At 40.8% G+C, this 18,818-nt stretch overlaps 1 protein-coding gene across 2 annotated transcripts in view; it reads left to right on the top strand.

Moving 5' to 3' along the window:
- LOC124234451 (cytochrome P450 4F2-like) overlaps positions 1-17,128 on the top strand; it is a 30,529-nt gene extending 13,401 nt beyond the window's left edge. For both annotated transcript variants that reach the window (XM_046651794.1, XM_046651795.1), the window contains 4 exons: positions 15,530-15,663; positions 15,760-15,824; positions 16,004-16,086; positions 16,452-17,128. In XM_046651794.1, the coding sequence (XP_046507750.1) occupies positions 15,530-15,663; positions 15,760-15,824; positions 16,004-16,086; positions 16,452-16,629 (460 nt within the window). In that variant the 3' untranslated portion in view covers positions 16,630-17,128. The remainder of the gene's footprint in view (positions 1-15,529; positions 15,664-15,759; positions 15,825-16,003; positions 16,087-16,451) is intronic.
- Positions 17,129-18,818: the final 1,690 nt, after the last annotated feature.

Consider the following 18,818-nt stretch of genomic DNA (forward strand, 5'->3'; position numbering starts at 1 on the left):
GAGAAATCTCTATACTGTTTTCCAAGGTGGCTGCACCAGTTTGCATTCTCACCAGCAGTGGATGAGGCTTCCCTTTTCCCCACAACCTCTCCAGCATTTATTTTTTGTCTTCATGGTCATACCCATTCTAATAGGCATAAGATGATATCTAAGTGTAGTTTTGACTTGCATCTGATGATTAGTGATGTTGAGCATCTTTTCATGTACCTGTTGGCCATTTGTATATCTTCTTTGGAAAAATGTCTGTTCATATCCTCTGTCTTCTTTTTGATTGTGTTGTTTATTTTTATGTAGTTCAGTTGCGTGAGTTCTCTATAAATTATGGAGATTAACCCCCTATCAGATACATGATTTGCAAATAATTTCTCCCACTTGGTGAGTTGCTTTTTCGTTTTTATCTTGGTTTCCTTTACCTTCCAGAAGCCCTTTAGTCTGGTGAAGTCCCATTTGTTTATTTTTTCTTTTGTTTCCCTTGTCTGAGCGGACATCGACTTCATAAAGATCCTTTTAAGGCTTATATCAAAGAGAGTACTGCCTATATTTTCTTCCAGATGTTTTATGGTTTCAGGTCTTACCTTCAAGTCTTTGATCCATTTTGAGTCTATTTTTGTGTATGGAGAAAGATAGTGATCTACTTTCATTCTTTTGCATGTGGATGTCCAGTTTCCCCAGGACCATTTATTGAAGAGGATTCCTTTCTCTATTGTGTGTTCTTGGCTCTTTTATCAAAGATTAGCTGCCCATAGATGTGTGGTTTTATTTCTGGGCTTTCAATTCTGTTCCACTGATCTGTGTGTCTGTTCTTGTACCAGCACCATGCTGTTTTGATTACTGTAGCTTTGTAGTATGTTTTGAAGTCAGGGATCGCAATGCCACCAGCTTTGTTCTTGTGTCTCAGGATTGCTTTGGCTATTCTGGGTCTTTTGTTGTCCCATATGAGTTTTAAGATTCTTTATTCTATTTCTGTGAAGAATGTCATTGGGATTCTGATTGGGATTGCATTGAATCTGTAGATTGCTTTAGGTAGTATGGACATTTTAACTATGTTTATTCTTCCAATCCATGTTCATGGAATATCTTTCCATTTCTTTATGTCATTCTTGATTTCTTTCAGTAATGTCTCATAGTTTTCCTTGTATATGTCTTTCAACTCCTTGGTTAAATTTATTCCTAGATATTTTATTCTTTTTGTTGCGATTGTAAATGGGGTTGTATTCTTGAGTTCTTGTTCTGTTAGTTCATTGTTAGAGTATAGAAATGCCACTGATTTTTGTACGTTGACTTTGTATCCTGCAACTTTGCTGTAGTTGTCGAATATTTCTAATAGTTTTCCGATGGATTCTGTAGGGTTTTCTATATATAAAATCATGTCACATGCAAACAGCAAGAGTTTCACTTCTTCATTGCCTATTTGGATTCCTTTTATTTCTTTTTCTTGCCTAACTTCTCTGGCCCAAACCTCCAGTACTATGTTGAATAAAAGTGGTGAGAGTGGGCATCCTTGTCTTGTTCCTGTTCTCAAAGGGATGGCTTTCGGTTTTTCCCCTTGAGTATATCGGATGTGGGTTTGTCATATATGGCCTTTATTATGTTGAAGTATTTTCCTTTTATATCCATTTTACTGAGAGTTTTTATTATGAACGGGTGTTAGATCTTGTCAAATGCTTTCTCTGCATCTACTGAGATGATCATGTGGTTTTTGTTGCTCCTTTTGTTAATATGGGGTATCATGTTGATTTATTTGCAACTGTTGAAGCATCCTTGTGTCCCTGGTATGAATCCCACTTGATCATGGTGTATGATCTTTTCAATGTTTTGCTGTATTCAGTTTGCCAATATTTTGTTGAGAATTTTTGCATCTATGTTCATCAGCAATATTTGCACATAATTTCCCTTCTTTGTATTGTCCTTGTCTGGCTTTGGGATCAAGGTGATGTTGGCCTCGCAGAATATGTTAGGAATATTTCCATCTTTCTCAATTTTTTGGAATAGTTTGAGAAGACTAAGTAATAAATTGTCTTTGAATGTTTGGTAGAATTTTCTAGAGAAGCAATCTGATCCTGAACTTTTATTTTTGGGAGGTTTTTGATTACTGTTTCAATCTCTTTACTTGTGATTGGTCTATTCAGATTCTCTATTTGTTCAGTTTGGGGAGGTTGTAAGAGTCTAAGAATTCATCCCTTCCTTGTAGATTGTACAGTTTGTTTTTCATGATGTTCTCTTATAATCTTTTGTATTTCTGTGGTATCTGTTGTAATTTATCCTCTTTCATTTCTAATTTTATTTATTCGAGGATTCTCTCTTTTTTTCTTAGTAAATTTGGCTAGAGTTTGTCAATTTTGTTGATCCTCTCAAAGAGCAAGCTCCTTGTTTCATGGATCCTTTTTACAGTCTTTTTTGTTTCAATTTCATTTATTTCTTCTCTAATTGTCATTATTTCCCTCTTTCTGCTGAGTTTGGGCTTTGTTTGTTCTTCTTTTTCTAATTCTCTTAGGTGTAGTTTAAGACGGTTTATTTTTGCTCTTTCTTGTTTGTTAACATGGGTGCCGGAGTCCCGCCCCTGCTGAGTCCAGGTTCCTGAGGGATGGACGACGTCGACGCAATGAGGGGAAAATAAAGAGGACGTGAAACTTGGGTCAGTGTTAGCAAGTCCAAGTTTACTGTGCACAAGTGTCGTTTACATATTTTTCAGGATTAGTACAGAAATAGCTCTACAAATATTCTCAGAGAGATAAGGAAGTAAAAAATGAGTGCAAGAATATTTATTAGCATTCTATTCTATAGAGCACAAGGTTAATGGTAGTCTTCTCCGCAATTAGCTAGTGTTTGTTGTCTCTAAGCTAAAAGAGATAGGTACCTAGACATCTGGTGTAATTCATGGTAAAGTTAAATCATGGAGAGAAGGTCCAGGCCTCCAGACAGGACAGCAGTCCGTCTGGTTACATCCTGGGGGAGCCATCCCTGCCTCCCTCAATCATTTACACCATTAGTGTAGATGGTTACTGGGAACAAAAGGCGACTCCAGGGTATCTTATCCCCAGGGCTATCTGCATTCTCAGCGGGCGGTTAAACATCTTTACGTTTTCACGCCCGTTAGGGGGTGAAAAGCATTCCTTTGTCTTTTAGATTGTAGAGCTAACAGTCCCTTAAGCACACTGCCCGGAGAAAGTATCACTTTGCTAGTAAAGTAAAGGGCTGAAAAGCTAAGCTAAACTATATATCTTCAAGAATAAAAAACAGAAATAAGTATAGACATAACCTTGATAGAAAGCATGCATATAATTCACAAAATATCAGGGGTGTCGGCCGGCTGTTCTTCACTGAGGGGCATCCCTGCACCCCTCGGCCCTGCTACTCATCAATTATTTATTATTTATTGCTTTTAGGAGAAAACCTCTATAACATTTTAACAGAAAGCAGAAGGTCAAGAATAATATGTAGATACTTCTTGATCATCCAATTAACCAGCAAACTTAGAAGGATGATGCATATATATATTTAGACAAAGAATTGGAGGGAGTAGGAAATATTAACCAGATGGAGGCCATAAACCTAATTCAACATGGTATCTGGGCAGGATTCCTTTCTGCTTGTCTCAAAAGGGACTGTGTGCTCCTCCATTAACTAACTGAAAAATATCTTAAAAGTTACCTGCAGGTGGTCACATTCTCTGACTATATTTAATTCTCCCGGGAGGTAGTGCCTCCCAAGCAGCCACCCAATGAGTGAAAACTAGAGGTTAAGAAAGGAAAAGGAATGAAGGGCAATTAGAAGCAGCACAGGTTTCAGAACTATGTGAGGGTCCGGCCGGTTATTATTCACCAAGGGGTGACCCTGCACCCCTCGGCGTTAATCGGCTGGACCGTGTCAAACAGCCGATCAAATGATGTAGCCACGGCTCCCGGCACATGGGCCTGTATTGCTATAAATTTCCCTCTTCGGACTGCTTTTTCTGCATCCCATAATTGTTGGTATGGTATGTTTTCATTCTCATTTGTCTCCAAATATTTTTTGATTTTTCCCTTTATTTCTTTGATGACCCATTGGTTGTGCAGTAGCATGTTGTTTAGTCTCCACATTTTCATTCCTTTTCCAGCTTTTTTCTTGTAGTTGATTTCTAGTTTCATCTCATTACGGTTAGAAAAGATAATAGATATGATTTCAATCTTCTTAAATTTATTGAGGTTTGCTTTGTTTCCCAATATATGGTCTATCCTTGAGAACATTCCATGTGTGCCTCAGAAGAATGTCTATTCTGTTTGGACTGAGTGCTCTCTGTATATCTATCATGTTCATCTTGTCTAGATTTTCATTTAAGTCCACTATCTCCTTGTTGACTTTTTTTCTGGACGATCTATCCATTGATATAAGTGAGGTGTTGAGATTCCCTACTATTACTGTGCTGTCACTGATAACTCCTTTTAGGTTTATTAATAGTTGCTTTATGTACTTTGGTACTCCTGTGTTGGGTGCATACATGTTTATAAGTGTTATGTCTTCTTGGTGGAGAGTCTCTTTTATCATTATACACCCCTCTATGTCTGTCTTTACCAGTTTTATCTTGAAGTCTACTTTGTCTGATGTAAGTATAGCAACACCTGCTTTCTTTTGTTTGCCATTAGCTTGGAGTATTGTCTTCCATCCCTTCACTCTGAGCCTATGTTTGTCTCTAGAGTTGAGATGTTTCCTGAAGGCAGCATATTGTTGGGTTTGTTCTTTTAACCTCCTGCCACTCTGTGTCTTTTGATTGGAGAATTCAATTCATTTACCTTTAGAATGATTATTATTTTTTTCTTATAAATATCATTAGTTTTATTGATAGTATCAGAAAACAGAGTTGAAAGGGACATAAGGATTTTTATTGATAGACGTTTCTTGGGGTTGTAACCATTTATGTACTGGAAAATGGGATTATTATTCTTTACAATATTTAGCAGCGTTTATTCATTGCCCATGCTTTGAATGACCACCATGTGCCACAGCTTGCACTAAGATAAAATAAGTATGCAATATGTCATTTGACATAGGAGGTTTTTTTTTTAATGTAAGCACTTTTTAAAAGCTTACTATGCATGCAGAAATATAATATTCCTTTCCCTTTAAGAGGCTCAGTGCCTTCATATAGTTATTGACTTAAACTACAAGAGTGAGAAGTGATAGGAAAATCTATATATATTTTACCTAAATAGCTCACATATCTAGATTCATGAGTTTTCCAAGAAGCAAAAGAGCTCCTTTGCCTTTAAATAAATGAAAATAATAAGAGCAAGAAGCTCTTGAATAATCCTAAAAGCTATCAATCTTGATTAAAATAGATATGAGTGAACCTAATTGTGCACTGTTTATAATAATAGTTAATAGGATTACTTTGGGAACTGTTTAAAATATTTTTTAAATTTTTTATTAGGAGATCTTTCAAGCATAGAGAAAAATATCAGAGAATATAACAAATGTATGCACTCTCCATCCAGATTTAACAAGGTTTAAGATTTAGTATATGTATATGTGTATACATATATGAAGAACTCACTACAGATGGAGTTGAGGTCCTCTTTGTGTCACACCTTCCTCCCCGAGCTGACGTAAGCAACTCCTCTAACAATTTTTTTTATTGAGTTAATGATAGGTTACAATCTTGCAAAATTTCAATTGTACATTAATGTTTGTCATTCGTGTTGTTAGTGCATCACTTCACCCTTTGTGCCCACCCCCCACTCCGCCTTTCCCCTGGTAGCCACTAATCTGTTCTCTTTGTCCACATTTTAAAATTCATCATATGAGTGGAGTCATACAGAGATTATCCCTCTCTAACTGGCTTATTTCACTTAACATAATTCCCTCAAGGTCCATCCATGTTGTTGCAAATGGAATGATTTTGTTCTGTTTGACAGCTGAGTAGTATTCCATTGTATATATATACCACATCTTCTTTATCCATTCATCTCTTGATGGGCACTTTGGTTGCTTCCAAGTCTTGGCTATTGTAAATAATGCTGCAGTGAACATTGGGGTGCATAGGACTTTTGGAATTGCTGACTTCAAGCTCTTTGGGTAGATACTCAGTAGTGGGATAGCTGGATCGTATGGTAGTTCTATTCTTAATTTTTTGAGGAATCTCTATACTGTGCTCCATAGTACATAGCTCCATAGCTGCACCAGTGTGCATTCCCACCAGCAGTGTATGAGGATTCCTTTTTCTCCACAACCTCTCCAACATTTGTTGCTATTTGTTTTACTTATTTTTGTCATTCTAATGAGTGTAAGGTGATATCTTAGTCTAGTTTTGATTTGCATTTCCCTGATGATCAGCGATGATGAACATCTTTTCCTGTGCCTATTGGCCATCTGTATATCTTCTTTGGAGAAATGTCTGTTCATGTCTCCAGCCCAATTTTTGATCGGGTTGTTTGATTTTTTGTTGTTGAGTTGTGAGAGTTCTTTATATATCATGGATATTAAGCCTTTGTCAGATATATGACTTGCAAATATTTTTTCCCAGTTAGTGGGTTGTTTTTTTGTTTCAATTCTGTTTTCATTTGCCTTGAAGAAGCTCTTTAATCTGATGAAGTCCCATTTGTTTATTCTTTCTATTGTTTCCCTTCTCTGAGAAGACATGGTGTCCGAAAAGATCCTTTTAATACTTATGTCAAAGAGTGTACTACCTACGTTTTTCTTCTAGAAGCCTTATGGTCTCAGGTCTCACCTTTGGGTCTTTGATCCATTTTGAGTTTATTTTGGTGAATGGTGAAAAGGAATGGTCAGTATTCATTCTTTTACATGTGGCTTTCCAGTTTTCCCAGCAACATTTGTTGAAAAGACTTTCTTTTCTCCATTGTATGCCCTCAGCTCCTTTGTCGAAGATAAGCTGTCAATAGATGTGTGGTTTTATTCCTGGGCTTTCAATTCCGTTGCATTGATCTGTGCACCTGTTTTTGTACCAGTACCATGCTGTTTTAATTACTGTAGCTTTGTAGTATGTTTTGAAGTCAGGGATTGTGATGCCTCCCTTTTGTTCTTTTTTCTCAGGATTGCTTTAGCAATTTGGGGTCTTTTGTTGCTCCATATGAATTTTAGGATTCTTTGTTCTATTTCTGTAAAGAATGTCATTTGGATTTTGATTCTGATAGCATTGAATCTGTAGATTGCTTTAGGTAGAACAGACATTTTAACTATGTTTATTCTTCCAATCCATGTACATGGAATGTCTTTCCATCTTGTTATGTCATCATCCAACTCTCTCAGAAAGGCCTTGTAATTTTCATTATACAGGTCCTTCACTTCCTTAGTTAAATTTACCCCGAGGTATTTTATTCTTTTTGTTGCGATTGAGAATGGTATTGTGTTCTTGAGTTCTTTTTCTGTTAATTTGTTATTAGAATATAGAAATGCTACTGATTTATGCAAATTGATTTTACACCCTGCAACTTTGCTGTAGTTGTCGATTACTTCTAAGAGTTTTCCAATGGATTCTTGGGGGTTTTCTATATATAAGATCGTCTGCGAACAGTGATAGTTTCACTTCTTCCCTCCCTATTTGGATTCCTTTTATTCATTTTCCTTGCCTAATTGCTCTGGCCAGAACCTCCAGTACTATGTTAAATAAGAGTGGTGATAGAGGACATCTTTGTCTTGTTCCTGTTTTCAGGGTGATGGCGCTCAGTTTTTGCCCATTGAGTATGATATTGGCTGTGGGTTTGTCATATATGGCCTTTATTATGTTGAGGTAGTTCCCTTCTATGCCCATTTTGTTCAGAGTTTTTATCATAAATGGCTGTTGGATCTTGTCAAATGCTTTATCTGCATCTATTGAGATGATCATGTGATTTTTTATTCCTCACTTTGTTGATGTGGTGTATCACGTTGATTGATTTGTGGATGTTGAAACATCCCTGTGTCCCTGGTATGAATCCCACCTGATCATGATGTATGATCCTTTTGATGAATTGTGGAATTCTGGTTGCCAAAATCTTGTTTAGAATTTTGCGTCTATGTTCATCAGTGATATGGGCCTGTAGTTCTCTTTTTTCGTGGTTTCCTTGTAGGCTTTGGTATCAGTGTGATGTTGGCTTCATAGAACATGTGAGGAAGTGTTCCATCCTCCCTAATTTTTTGGAATAGCTTGAAAAGGATAGGTATTAAATCCTCTCTGAAAGTTTGGTAGAATTCCCCAGGAAAGCCATCTGGTCCTGGGGTTTTATTCTTTGGGATGTTTTTGATTGCTGTTTCAACCTCTTTCCTTGTGATGGGTCTGTTCAAATTGTCTGCTTCTTCTTGAGTGAGCTTTGGGAGATTGTAGGAGTCCAAGAACTTATCCATTTCCTCTAGCTTATCCATTTTGTTGGCATATAGTTTTTTGTAGTATTCTCTTATAATCCATTGTATTTCTACAGAGTCTGTTGTTATCTCTCCTCTTTCATTTCTGCTTTTGTTTATTTGAGCTTTCTCCCTTTTTTTCTTTGTAAGTCTGGCTAGGGGTTTGTCAATCTTATTTATCTTCTCAAAGAACCAGCTCTTAGTTTCATTGATCCTTTCTACTGCCTTTTTCATTTCAATAGTATTTATTTCTGCTCTGATTTTTATTATTTCTCTCCTTCTGCTGACTTTGGGCTTTATTTGTTCTTCTTTCTCTGGTTCAGTTAGGTGTAGTTTAAGATTGTTTATTTGGAATTTTTCTTGTTTGTTAAGATGTGCCTGCATTGCAATGAATTTTCCTCTTAATACAGCTTTTGCTGTATCCCATATGAGTTGGTATGGCATGTTATCATTTTCATTTGTTTCCATGTATTTTTTTATTACTTCTTTAATTTCTTCAATGATCCATTGCTTGTTCAGTAGCGTATTTAGTGTCCACATCTTTGCGCCTTTCTCAGCTTTTTTCTTGTAATTAATTTCTAGCCTTATAGCATTATGATCAGAGAAGATGCTTGTTATTATTTCAATTTTTTAAATTTCTAGAGGCTTGCCTTGTTTCCCAACATACAGTCTATCCTTAAGAATGTTCCATGTGCACTTGAGAAGAATGTGTATTCTGCTGTTTTATGATGAAGTGATCTATATATGTCTATTAAGTCCAATTGTTTGAGTTTTTTGTTTAGCTCCACTATTCCCTTGTTGATTTTCTGTCTGGATGATGTGTCCATTGATGCGAGTGGAGTGTTGAGGTCCCCTACTATTATTGTGTTGTTTTTAACATCTTCCTTTAGGTCTGTTAATAGTTGCTTTACGAACCTGGGTGCTCCTATGTTGGGTGCATAGATATTTATAAGCGTTATTTCTTCTTGATGAAGTGTCCCTGTGATCACTATATATTGTCCCTCTGTGTCTCTCTTTTCCTGCCTTATTTTGAAATCCATCTTGTCTGATATAAGAATTGCAACACCTGCCTTTTTTTTTCTTGCTATTAGCTTGAAGTATTGTCCTCCACCCCTTCACTCTGAGCATGTGTTTGTCCTTGGGGCTGAGGTGTGTTTCCTGGAGGCAACAAATTGTTGGGTCTTGTTCTTTAATCCATTTTGCCACTCTGTGTCTTTTTACTGGAGAGTTCAATTCGTTCACATTGAGGGTGATTATTGATGCATGTGGACTTAATGCTGTCAATCTGTCGCTCGTTATCTGGATTTCCTGCATTACCTTTGTATCTTGTCCTGTGTGCTTTAGCCTACCCATTGACTTCTGCAATTTCTTATGCTGGGTTTCTTAGATTTTGTCCTTATTTATGTTTTTTTGGCTCTGTTCTGTTTTTAGTTTAGTGGCTACCCTGAAGTTTGTATTCAGAATCTCATGTATAATATAGTCCATTCTCTGGTGGTCTCTTGCTTACTTGGCCTAGACTGATTTAGTCCCTTTCCTCTTCCCATCCTAAATTATTATTTTCATTTCTTATTCCAACTCGTGTTATGAGTTTGCAGTTAGAGTGATAAGATCGTCTTTGCTTTGGTAGTTTCCTTATCTTTATCCTAATGCTATAGCTGAATATTTGCTATCCTATTCTGGTTCTATCTATCTGTCTCCCTACTCTGTGGTTTGTGACCCCTTTCTCCCTTTTTTTTTTCAGGTATGAGAGCCTTCTTGAGGATTTCTTGTAGTGGAGGAGTTTTGGTTACAAATTCCCTTAACTTTTGTTCGTCTGGAAAAGATTTAATTTCTCCCTCATATCTGAAGGAAATTCTCGCTGAATAGAGTATTCTTGGCTGAAGATTTTGATCTTTTAAAGCTTTGAATTTGTCACTCCATTCTCTGCTAGCTTGTAAGGATTCTGTAGAGAAATCTGCTGAAAGTCTGATAGGAGCTCCTTTGTAGGTTATTCTCTTCTGTCTTGCTGCCCTGAGTATTCTTTCTTTGTCTTTCATTTTTGCCATTTTTACTACTATATGCCTTGCAGTAGGTCTTTTTCCATTGACAAATATAGGGGATCTGAAAGCTTCCTCTACACACATTTCTCCCTCAATCCCTAGATTTGGGAAGTTCTCTTCTATAATTTCATTAAGTACACTTTCTGCTGCATTTTCCTTTTCCACGTTCTCGGAATTCTTATGATCCTTAAATTCATTCTCCTCATTCAATCCGCTATCTCTTGGAGATTTTCCTCATTTGTTTAAATTCTTAGTTCTCTTTCTTCCTCTGTCTGGAGCCCTTCAGCCTGTCTACCTTCGATTATGCTAATTTGCTCTTCTATGGTGTCTACATGGGCATTCAGGGAATCCATATTCTGTTTTATCTGGTCCATTGTGTTTTTCATCTCTAGTAATTCTGTTTGATTCTTCTTTATAGTTTCTATCTCTTTTGTGAAGTAGCTCCAGATCTCGTTGGCTTGTTTCTCTATCTTTTTCTCTACCTCATTGAGTTTTTTGATTATAACTACTCTGAACTCATTTTCACTTAGTTTACCTACTTCCAAAGCCTCAGGACTTAATTGTGTGTTTTTATTGTTTTCCTTCTGGTCTGGAGCTTTTCTAAATTGCTGGATGGTAGAGGAGCGTTTTTTTCTCATGATGGTAGAATTCGGTTGCAGTTACAGCATGTCGCCACTAGATGGGGGTCTAGAGCCACGCGTTGGGAGCACTCTGCCTTTGGGCAAGATGGCTGCGCCCAGCGTGGTTTGCCCGGGGGAGGGGCTGTTTTTCTCGTGCACAGATCTGGATTGGATCAGCTCTGTTCTCCGGACTGCCGGGGCACTGGTTTGCTGGGGTCCCCGCGCAGGCAAGCTTCCCCCCGTCATTGGGTTTCCGCTGCACCGGCGGCGGGAGTCCTGGATGATCCCCCCGTCGTGCGGCCCCGCACCTGTGGCAGTAATCCCAGTCTCTAGGGGAGGGAGCGATGTTCTCTCCTGCCCTGTTCCAGCTTCTCCGAGGCCTGCTGCAGCATCTCCGTCCTCTGCCTTTTTGGTGCTGTAGGTCTCTGATGGTCTGGCATTAGGTTTATTAGCTGAAATTCAGTTTTTTCCAATCCTTTGTTGTAGTTTGGAGGGGAGAGAGTCCCAGGTCAGCTCACCCCCCCATTTTACTCTGACTAGAGTGATTATTGATGTATGAGGGCTTAATATTGCCATCTTATTGCACATTTCCCAGTTCTTCTGCATTTCCTTTGTTTCTTGTCCCATGTATTTCAGACTACCAATTTGATTAGTTAGTTCTCTCTGTTGGTTTTCTTCGTTTTGTCCTTGTTTATCATATATGTCTCTATTCTGATTATTTGTTTAGTGGTTACCTTTAGGTTCGTAAAAAAAATCCATAGTTGAGATAGTCCATTTTCTAATAGCCTCTTATTTCCTTAGACTAAGATGATTCTACCTCTTTCCTCTTCCCCTTCTAGGTTATTTTTGTCATATCTTTTTCCATCTTGTGTTGTGAGTTTGTGGCTAAAATGATGAGATCATTTTTGTTTTGGTATTTTCCTTTTCTTTATTCTTGATATTAAAGTTAAGTGTTTACTAACCTGATCTGATAGAGAGCTGCCATTTTCTGTTTATTGCCTACCTATTCATCTCCTTGCTCAGAGCTTTCTAGTTCTTTTCCTGGTTTCTTGTTTTTCCTTTCAGGTATGAGGGACTTCTTGAGGATTTCTTGTGGGGGTGGGGTCCTTTGGTGATGAACTCCCTTAGCTTTTGTTTATCTGGGAAAGTTTTTATTTCTCCATCATATCTGAAGGAGATTTTTGCTGGATAGAGTATTCTTGGCTGAAAGTTTTTGTCTTTCCGGATTTTGAATATATCATTCCACTCTCTCCTAGACTGCAAGGTTTTTGCTGAGACACCCACTGAAATCCAGATAGGGGTTCCTTTGTAAGTTATTTTCTTCTGCCTTGTTGCCCTTAGTATATTTTCTTTGTCCTTGACTTTTGCCAGCTTCACTGCTATATGCCTTGGAGTGGGTCTTTTTACATTGACAATGTTAGGAGATCTGAAGGCCTCTTTCACATCGATTTCCAGCTCCTGCCTGAGATTTGGGAAGTTCTCAGCTATTATTTCTTTGAACAAGCTTTCTACTCCATTCTCCTTCTCTTCCCCCCCTCTTGAATACCTGTAACCCTTATGTTGCATTTCCTGATTAAGTCAGATATTTCTCTGAGAGCTCCTTCATTTCTTTTTAGTCTGAGGTCTCTCTTCTCCTCCCTCTGAAGCATTTCTACAGTTCTATCCTCTAACTGTCTGATTTGCTCCTCCATATTGTCAACTCTGTTGTTTAGCGGATCCAGATTTTTCTTTATTTCATCCACTGTGGTTTTCATCTCTAACAATTCTGATTGGTTCTTCTTTATGGTTTCAATCTCCTTTGTGAAGGAGATCCTGAATTTGTTAATTTGTTCTGTGTTTTCTTGTAACTTGTTGAGATTTTTTTAATGATAGCTGTGTTGAATTCTTTGTCATTTAAGTTATGGATTTCTGTGCCTTCAGGGTTGGTTTCTGCGTATTTGTCACTTTCCTTCTGGTCTGGAGATTTAACAAACCTACTCATACTGCTTGACGGAGTGGAGTTTTGCTTCTTCATGGTGCCCTTATCTGGTTGCAGCTGCCACGTACCACCACTGGATGGGGATCAGGCACTGTGTATTTTGGGCCCAGCATGTGTATTTTGGGGCTCCCCATCTCCAGCCACTGACTACTTTTCTCTCTGAGTGACTGATCAATGGCAGATCTGGAGCACTGGGCAGGAGGAGGAGTACTCTCCCTCCCCAGCACTTCCTCTGGCCCCTGCTTGTCTCTCTGTATGGAGCTCTGGACGATTGCAGGACTGTGCACTTTCCCTTTTCCCAGCCACTGTTCCCTCACTCACCACTCTGTGCACTGTGTAATAGTGGCTGGAGTGCTGGGTGGGGGCAGGGTACCTCTCTCACCTGTACACTTTCCCCACTGTCACTTCCGTGCTCACTGTGCTGTACTCCACACGATTCTGGGGCTGGAGAATCAGGTGGGGAGGGGGCGCCCTTTTCACCTGCACATTTCCTGCTCCTGCAGCCTGTCTCTCTCCACAGAGCTCCTGTGGATCACCTTCCACATCCTCTGGAGGATCCAGCCCCACCACCACCTTCAGGCGTGTGGCTGTGTGGGTCTCCAAGACGTCTTTTGTGACATGTATATGTCCTCTGTTGGTGTATGTATGTCCTTTTGGTTGTATCTTAGAGGGAAGAGGCCAAGGGAAGCACTCACTCTGCCATGATGCTGATGTCACTCTCCTCCAATGCTTAATTTCTCAATGGTCTATCAGACATTGTATAAGTCAGGAACAGCCAGATGGAAGAGATGCATAGGGCAGGGTATGAGGAAAGGGCACGGAGCTTCCATGCCACCTCCAGGTGTGCCACTGTCCCTGAATCTCTCCCTGTTCCTCCTTTTTTTAATCTTTCAATTTTAAATTGACCTAGCTCTTTATGATCTTTTATGCTTATAGAAAAACTATTAAAGTAAGTTTAAATTTCTAAAAATGTCAGGTTGATTTTCATTTGAATTGGATACTTTCTACTGGTTGACTGGAATGTATGATTGACTTGTGAAAAATAGATTACTTCATATTCACCCCAAAGTGTAGAGAGGATATCTGTTTCTGGATATTAAAATAATCTTTAGTCTTTTAATAGAGTCTAATGTTTTTGCATAGACATTTTATGCATATCTTGTTAAATTAACCCTTAGATACTTTTGTTGCCATGGGGAATAGTATCTTCTATTTGGACTGAGAGAAATTTATAAGTTCATTGGGAATATACAGATTTCACAGTTTTTGCTAAGTTTAATCCAGGTATTCTATGTAAATATTGTCATCATCTTTTTTAAAATTTTCTTTTCTAACTGGTTGTTGTTTCTGCATAGAAAAACTAATAATTTATGCATATAAATTTTGTGCTTAATGAACATAGTAAATGCCAAAGAAGGAGTCTCATATCAATAGGAAAAATCAAGATCATTTAATAAAAGCTCTTGGAACAGCTGGGAAGCTACCTGGAAAAGAGTTAATTCAACCTGTTCTTAGTCCTATAAGAATATAACATCTAGATGAATCAAAGATTTCAAATAAAAAATAAAGGAGTCTTAAAAGCTCGAGAGGAAACTGTGGAAAAATTATTTTATAGCACCAGGGTAGGGAAGCCTCTTTTTTTGACACAAGTCTCAGGAGATGGACAAGATCACATTGCTATACTTTTAAATCAAAATGATACAGAGTAGTGTGTGTCATATATAGTATATAATTATTATATATTACTATATAATTTTATACTTTATATAGTGTAGATAGTATATATTATATAATTTTTTTAAGATGCAAAAACAACTCTGGAAGGGTACATAAAAAGCAACAAACTCAGCAAACTGTGAGGAGGGTAATGAGTGGTGTTGGGCCATGGGGACGGTGTTTTGTAGTTTTCCAATTTTCAACCAGTTAACTGTATCAGCCATTAAAAATTCAAATCAGCACACAAAAAGAAGAGGGTTAAAGAAAAAGAATTCAGCCCCCTTACAGGAACTTCAATGCTTATATTTTTTTCCAGGGGATTCTCTTGTCTTTTCTAAGTATAAAATTACCCTCAACCAAAATTGACATCTTTGCCCCCACATTTTGAATTGTGTTACTTTCCTTTTTTTCCCCTGTCTAATTGCATTAGCTAGTATATTTGGTACCACGATAAATAAGAGTTAAAGACTGGATCTGTTCATTTCATTTCTTACTCATTTATCTGCCTTGATTTTGTTTTTTTGCCATAAAGAATATTTCAATTTTATGCACATTTGTGAATCATCTTATGGTTGACATTTGGGTGTTGTGTTTTGCTCAGAGAGCTTCTACAAATATCTGACTAAATTTTCCGTGTCTGGCACTTGTGTAATATTGCTTTTTCTCTCTTTCTCTTTTTCCAAACCACTTTATTGACATACAAAAAGCTGTACATATTTAATGTACACAACTTAATGAGTTTGGAGATGTGTGATCCATCTGGGATACATTTTGTTGTAGGGAGAGAGGGTCTACCTGGGCAGGAGGAGGGCTGAGGGGTCTCTGTCTTGGCTCTCTGGATAAATGTTGGGGGGTTTCCTTAGGGATGACTTGGCTCAGCTGCCCTTCCTGACCATGTGCATCAAGGAGAGTCTGCGGTTGCATCCTCCAGTCACTGTCATCTCCCGACGTTGCACCCAGGACATTGTGCTCCCAGATGGCCGGGTCATCCCCAAAGGTGCCCTCAACGTCAAGGGGAGGAGCATCCTGGGCAAGAAGAGGGGCCCGTCCTGCAGGAGGGGACCTCTTCCTGACGGCCCCTCCTCTCCCACAGGTGTTATCTGCCTCATCAGTATTTTCGGGACCCACCACAGCCCATCCGTGTGGCCAGACCCTGAGGTGCTGCCTCTCCCCACCCTCATCCTTGTCTGCTCCCCTAAGGGGACCCAGGGGAGGGTGCAGGGTACTGACCTGGCAAATCAGACATCACCTCCCCACATCATACACACGTCTGACTCTCCATGGCTGGAGGTCCTGGGAGACCCCACCCAGCAGTCCTATCTTTGCCTTACCCCCAGGTCTATGATCCCTTTCGCTTTGACCCAGAAAACACCAAGGAGACGTCACCTCTGGCCTTCATTCCCTTCTCAGCGGGGCCCAGGTGAGGGCGGCAGGCATCTGAGGTGGGGATGTGTTGATGGGGGCAGGGGTCTGGGACAGATTCCCAACATGACTGTGAGGGGGGGTAAAAAAGGGAACACTGAAGGTGGGAAGAGTTCCAGCTCTCCTTCCTCCACCCACCACACCCCCCACCACACCCCGCCCCAGAGGTTATGGGTAATGGTCTGGGGCCTGGGGTCCTCGGTGTGCTCAGTGCCCCTGACCCCTGTCTGCTGGTCTGAGCTCGAGCTGCAGTGTGGGCCAGGCTCGGGGGACGTGCAAGCCCTCATGGGGGCCCAGGATTCTCTCTGCCTGCGGGCAGGGATGGGGGTCCCGGGCGCCGTCTAGCCCCCACTCCCGCCGCAGGAACTGCATCGGGCAGACGTTCGCCATGACGGAGATGAAGGTGGTCCTGGCGCTCACGCTGCTGCGCTTCCGCGTCCTGCCGGCCGGGGAGGAGCCGCGCCGGAAGCCGGAGCTGATTCTGCGCGCCGAGGGCGGACTGTGGCTGCGGGTGGAGCCGCTGAGCGCGGGCCCCCAGTGACCCACGGCCTCCCGACCCGGGATCCACCCCGACCCCACACCTCACTGTGCAGATTCCCAGCAATAAATCTGTGCTGTCACCTCTGCCCCAGCCTATCGGGAGCCAGCAGGGGGCGGTGGTGGCTGTGGAGGATGGGGAGGGGCCATGGTGGGTGGAGGCGGGGCCAGTGTCTCTGAGTCCGACACCCTGCCTGCCTCTCCCGCTGACCACAGGGCCCCACGCCGCTCGAGAGTTCTTCTAGAAACCAACGAGGGACTGCATCCTGTGGGCAGTAGGGAGCTGTGGGAGATGTCTGAGCAGGAGGGGGCCAGGGTGGAGGACGGACGTAAGGGGCACATTTGAGGCTCTCAGCTGGGGATGAGAACCTGTGCTCTGAGCACTCTGACTTTGGTTCCATCTCCTAATATACCCAATCTTTCCTCACCTCAGAACCCTTCGCTATGTATCTGTGGTTACTGTGTTACTGTCTTGACTTGAACATGACAAGCCGGATGCTTTATAGTGTGTTGTGTTGTCTGTCCCTGTTGCAGTGTCTGCTGTTTTTGCTGGTTTTCACTCCTAGGGTCAGTGTTCTTGTGTGCCTGGTTACCACTGCCTGGGTAGTGTGTGCCATATTTGAAATAATATCTGTCAAATTTGAAGAAGACAGCTTTCAGTAAGAGGAATCCTAGGAGCTGTGCTGGGTGAGGATGAAGTTAAATGAAGTTCAAGGCTCGTGGTGCCCAAGGCCACCAGGAAGATTAAAGTCAAGCTGAAGTGACACTTGCAGGCTCCTCCTCTTTGGTTTGCTGTCACGCTGAGGGTGGAGCTTTGTGAGGTCTCCACCAACGTGAGGAGCGTTCCCCTCCTGCCCTCTCCCTGGGCTCTGCCTTTTCTCTCTCCACCACGAGGACATCCAAACAGGGATTCACATTTTCTTGCCTGGAGAAATGCCTCCAGGGTAATAAAATGAACATAATGTTCATTTTATCTCTGGGTTTCTGTTTTCATTTGAGTAGTGTCTTCCTAATTCTTTACTGTCTTTTCAGGTCATTATTCATTTAAGAAAATGAGAAGGTATCCAGCTTTGAGAGTTGTTTTTAGGAACCTGAACGTTTAATCCAAGTAGCCTGGCTTTCCATTCATGGAAAACAGAAGTCTCAACTGGGATTTTAAGTGGTCGTGGTCCAGTTATGACTCCACTCTTGGATGTAGTAGGAATGGTGGTTGCCTTTAAGCATATAGATTTCCAGGCCATAAGAGCCCACAGCAGGTTAAGGGGAGGCCTGCACATCACCCAGACTCTGGACTCTGGGCTGAATGGAGGCAGCAGGTGGACTTTGGGTTTGACTCCCTTGGGATGTTGTGAGTGTGTTCCTTGTCTAGGAAGCAGGGTACACACGGGATGTTTTGGTAGTCAGCAGGATGGCCTGTTCGGGGACTGCTAATTGTGTATCAGGATATGCATTTTGCTCTCTTAGAATCCTTAGTTTTTAGGTATGTGCATGGCTGGCTGTAACACAAATCATACCTGAAGGCTTTTCTTGAAGGTAGACTGGTTAAAGAACTGTACCGTGTCCCATATGGAGAAGTCAAAGACTACATAGTAATTCCGGGAACCTTCTTGAAGAGACAGCTGAGATGCTCTCTCTGTCCAGTCTTCCCCTCTCCTCCTTCCTGCTGCATGGACCATTGAGGTGGTGGCTGGAGCTCCATCTTGGGTCACAAGGACAAGACTACTCTTTGGGGTGGGTGGAGCAAACACCTAGATGCCATCAGGGTCAAATGACCCTGGATCAACCACACCCTGGAGTTGTACTACCAACGTCACAATCTCAGTCTGCTCTTTACCAGCTGTGTGGCTTGTGGAGAATTGTTTCTCTCTCTGAGCCTCAGTTCCTTTCCTGTGAAGTGTAGGCACTTTACCGCACTGCTGTGGAGACTGAACAAGCAAGCATGTGCAGCATGACTGGGTCAATATCTGGTGGGTATCAGCACTCAGTGAGGGTTACTTTCCTCCCTTTTGACCCTCTTTTTGTATCACATCCTAAAATTTAAAATGTTTTAAAGTCATGAAGCTTACATTTAAGTTTTGAGGAATGTGGCGACTGGCTGTTGAAGAGAAGTATGATTAGAAGATTCAGTGAGTCCAAAATATCCATAGTTATACCTGAGAAATTACAAGGGCGTTCGATGCGAAGCTGGCCTCA

The sequence above is a fragment of the Equus quagga genome, unplaced genomic scaffold, assembly GCF_021613505.1.
Source record: "Equus quagga isolate Etosha38 unplaced genomic scaffold, UCLA_HA_Equagga_1.0 73948_RagTag, whole genome shotgun sequence".
NCBI classification, from domain to species: Eukaryota; Metazoa; Chordata; class Mammalia; order Perissodactyla; family Equidae; genus Equus; species Equus quagga.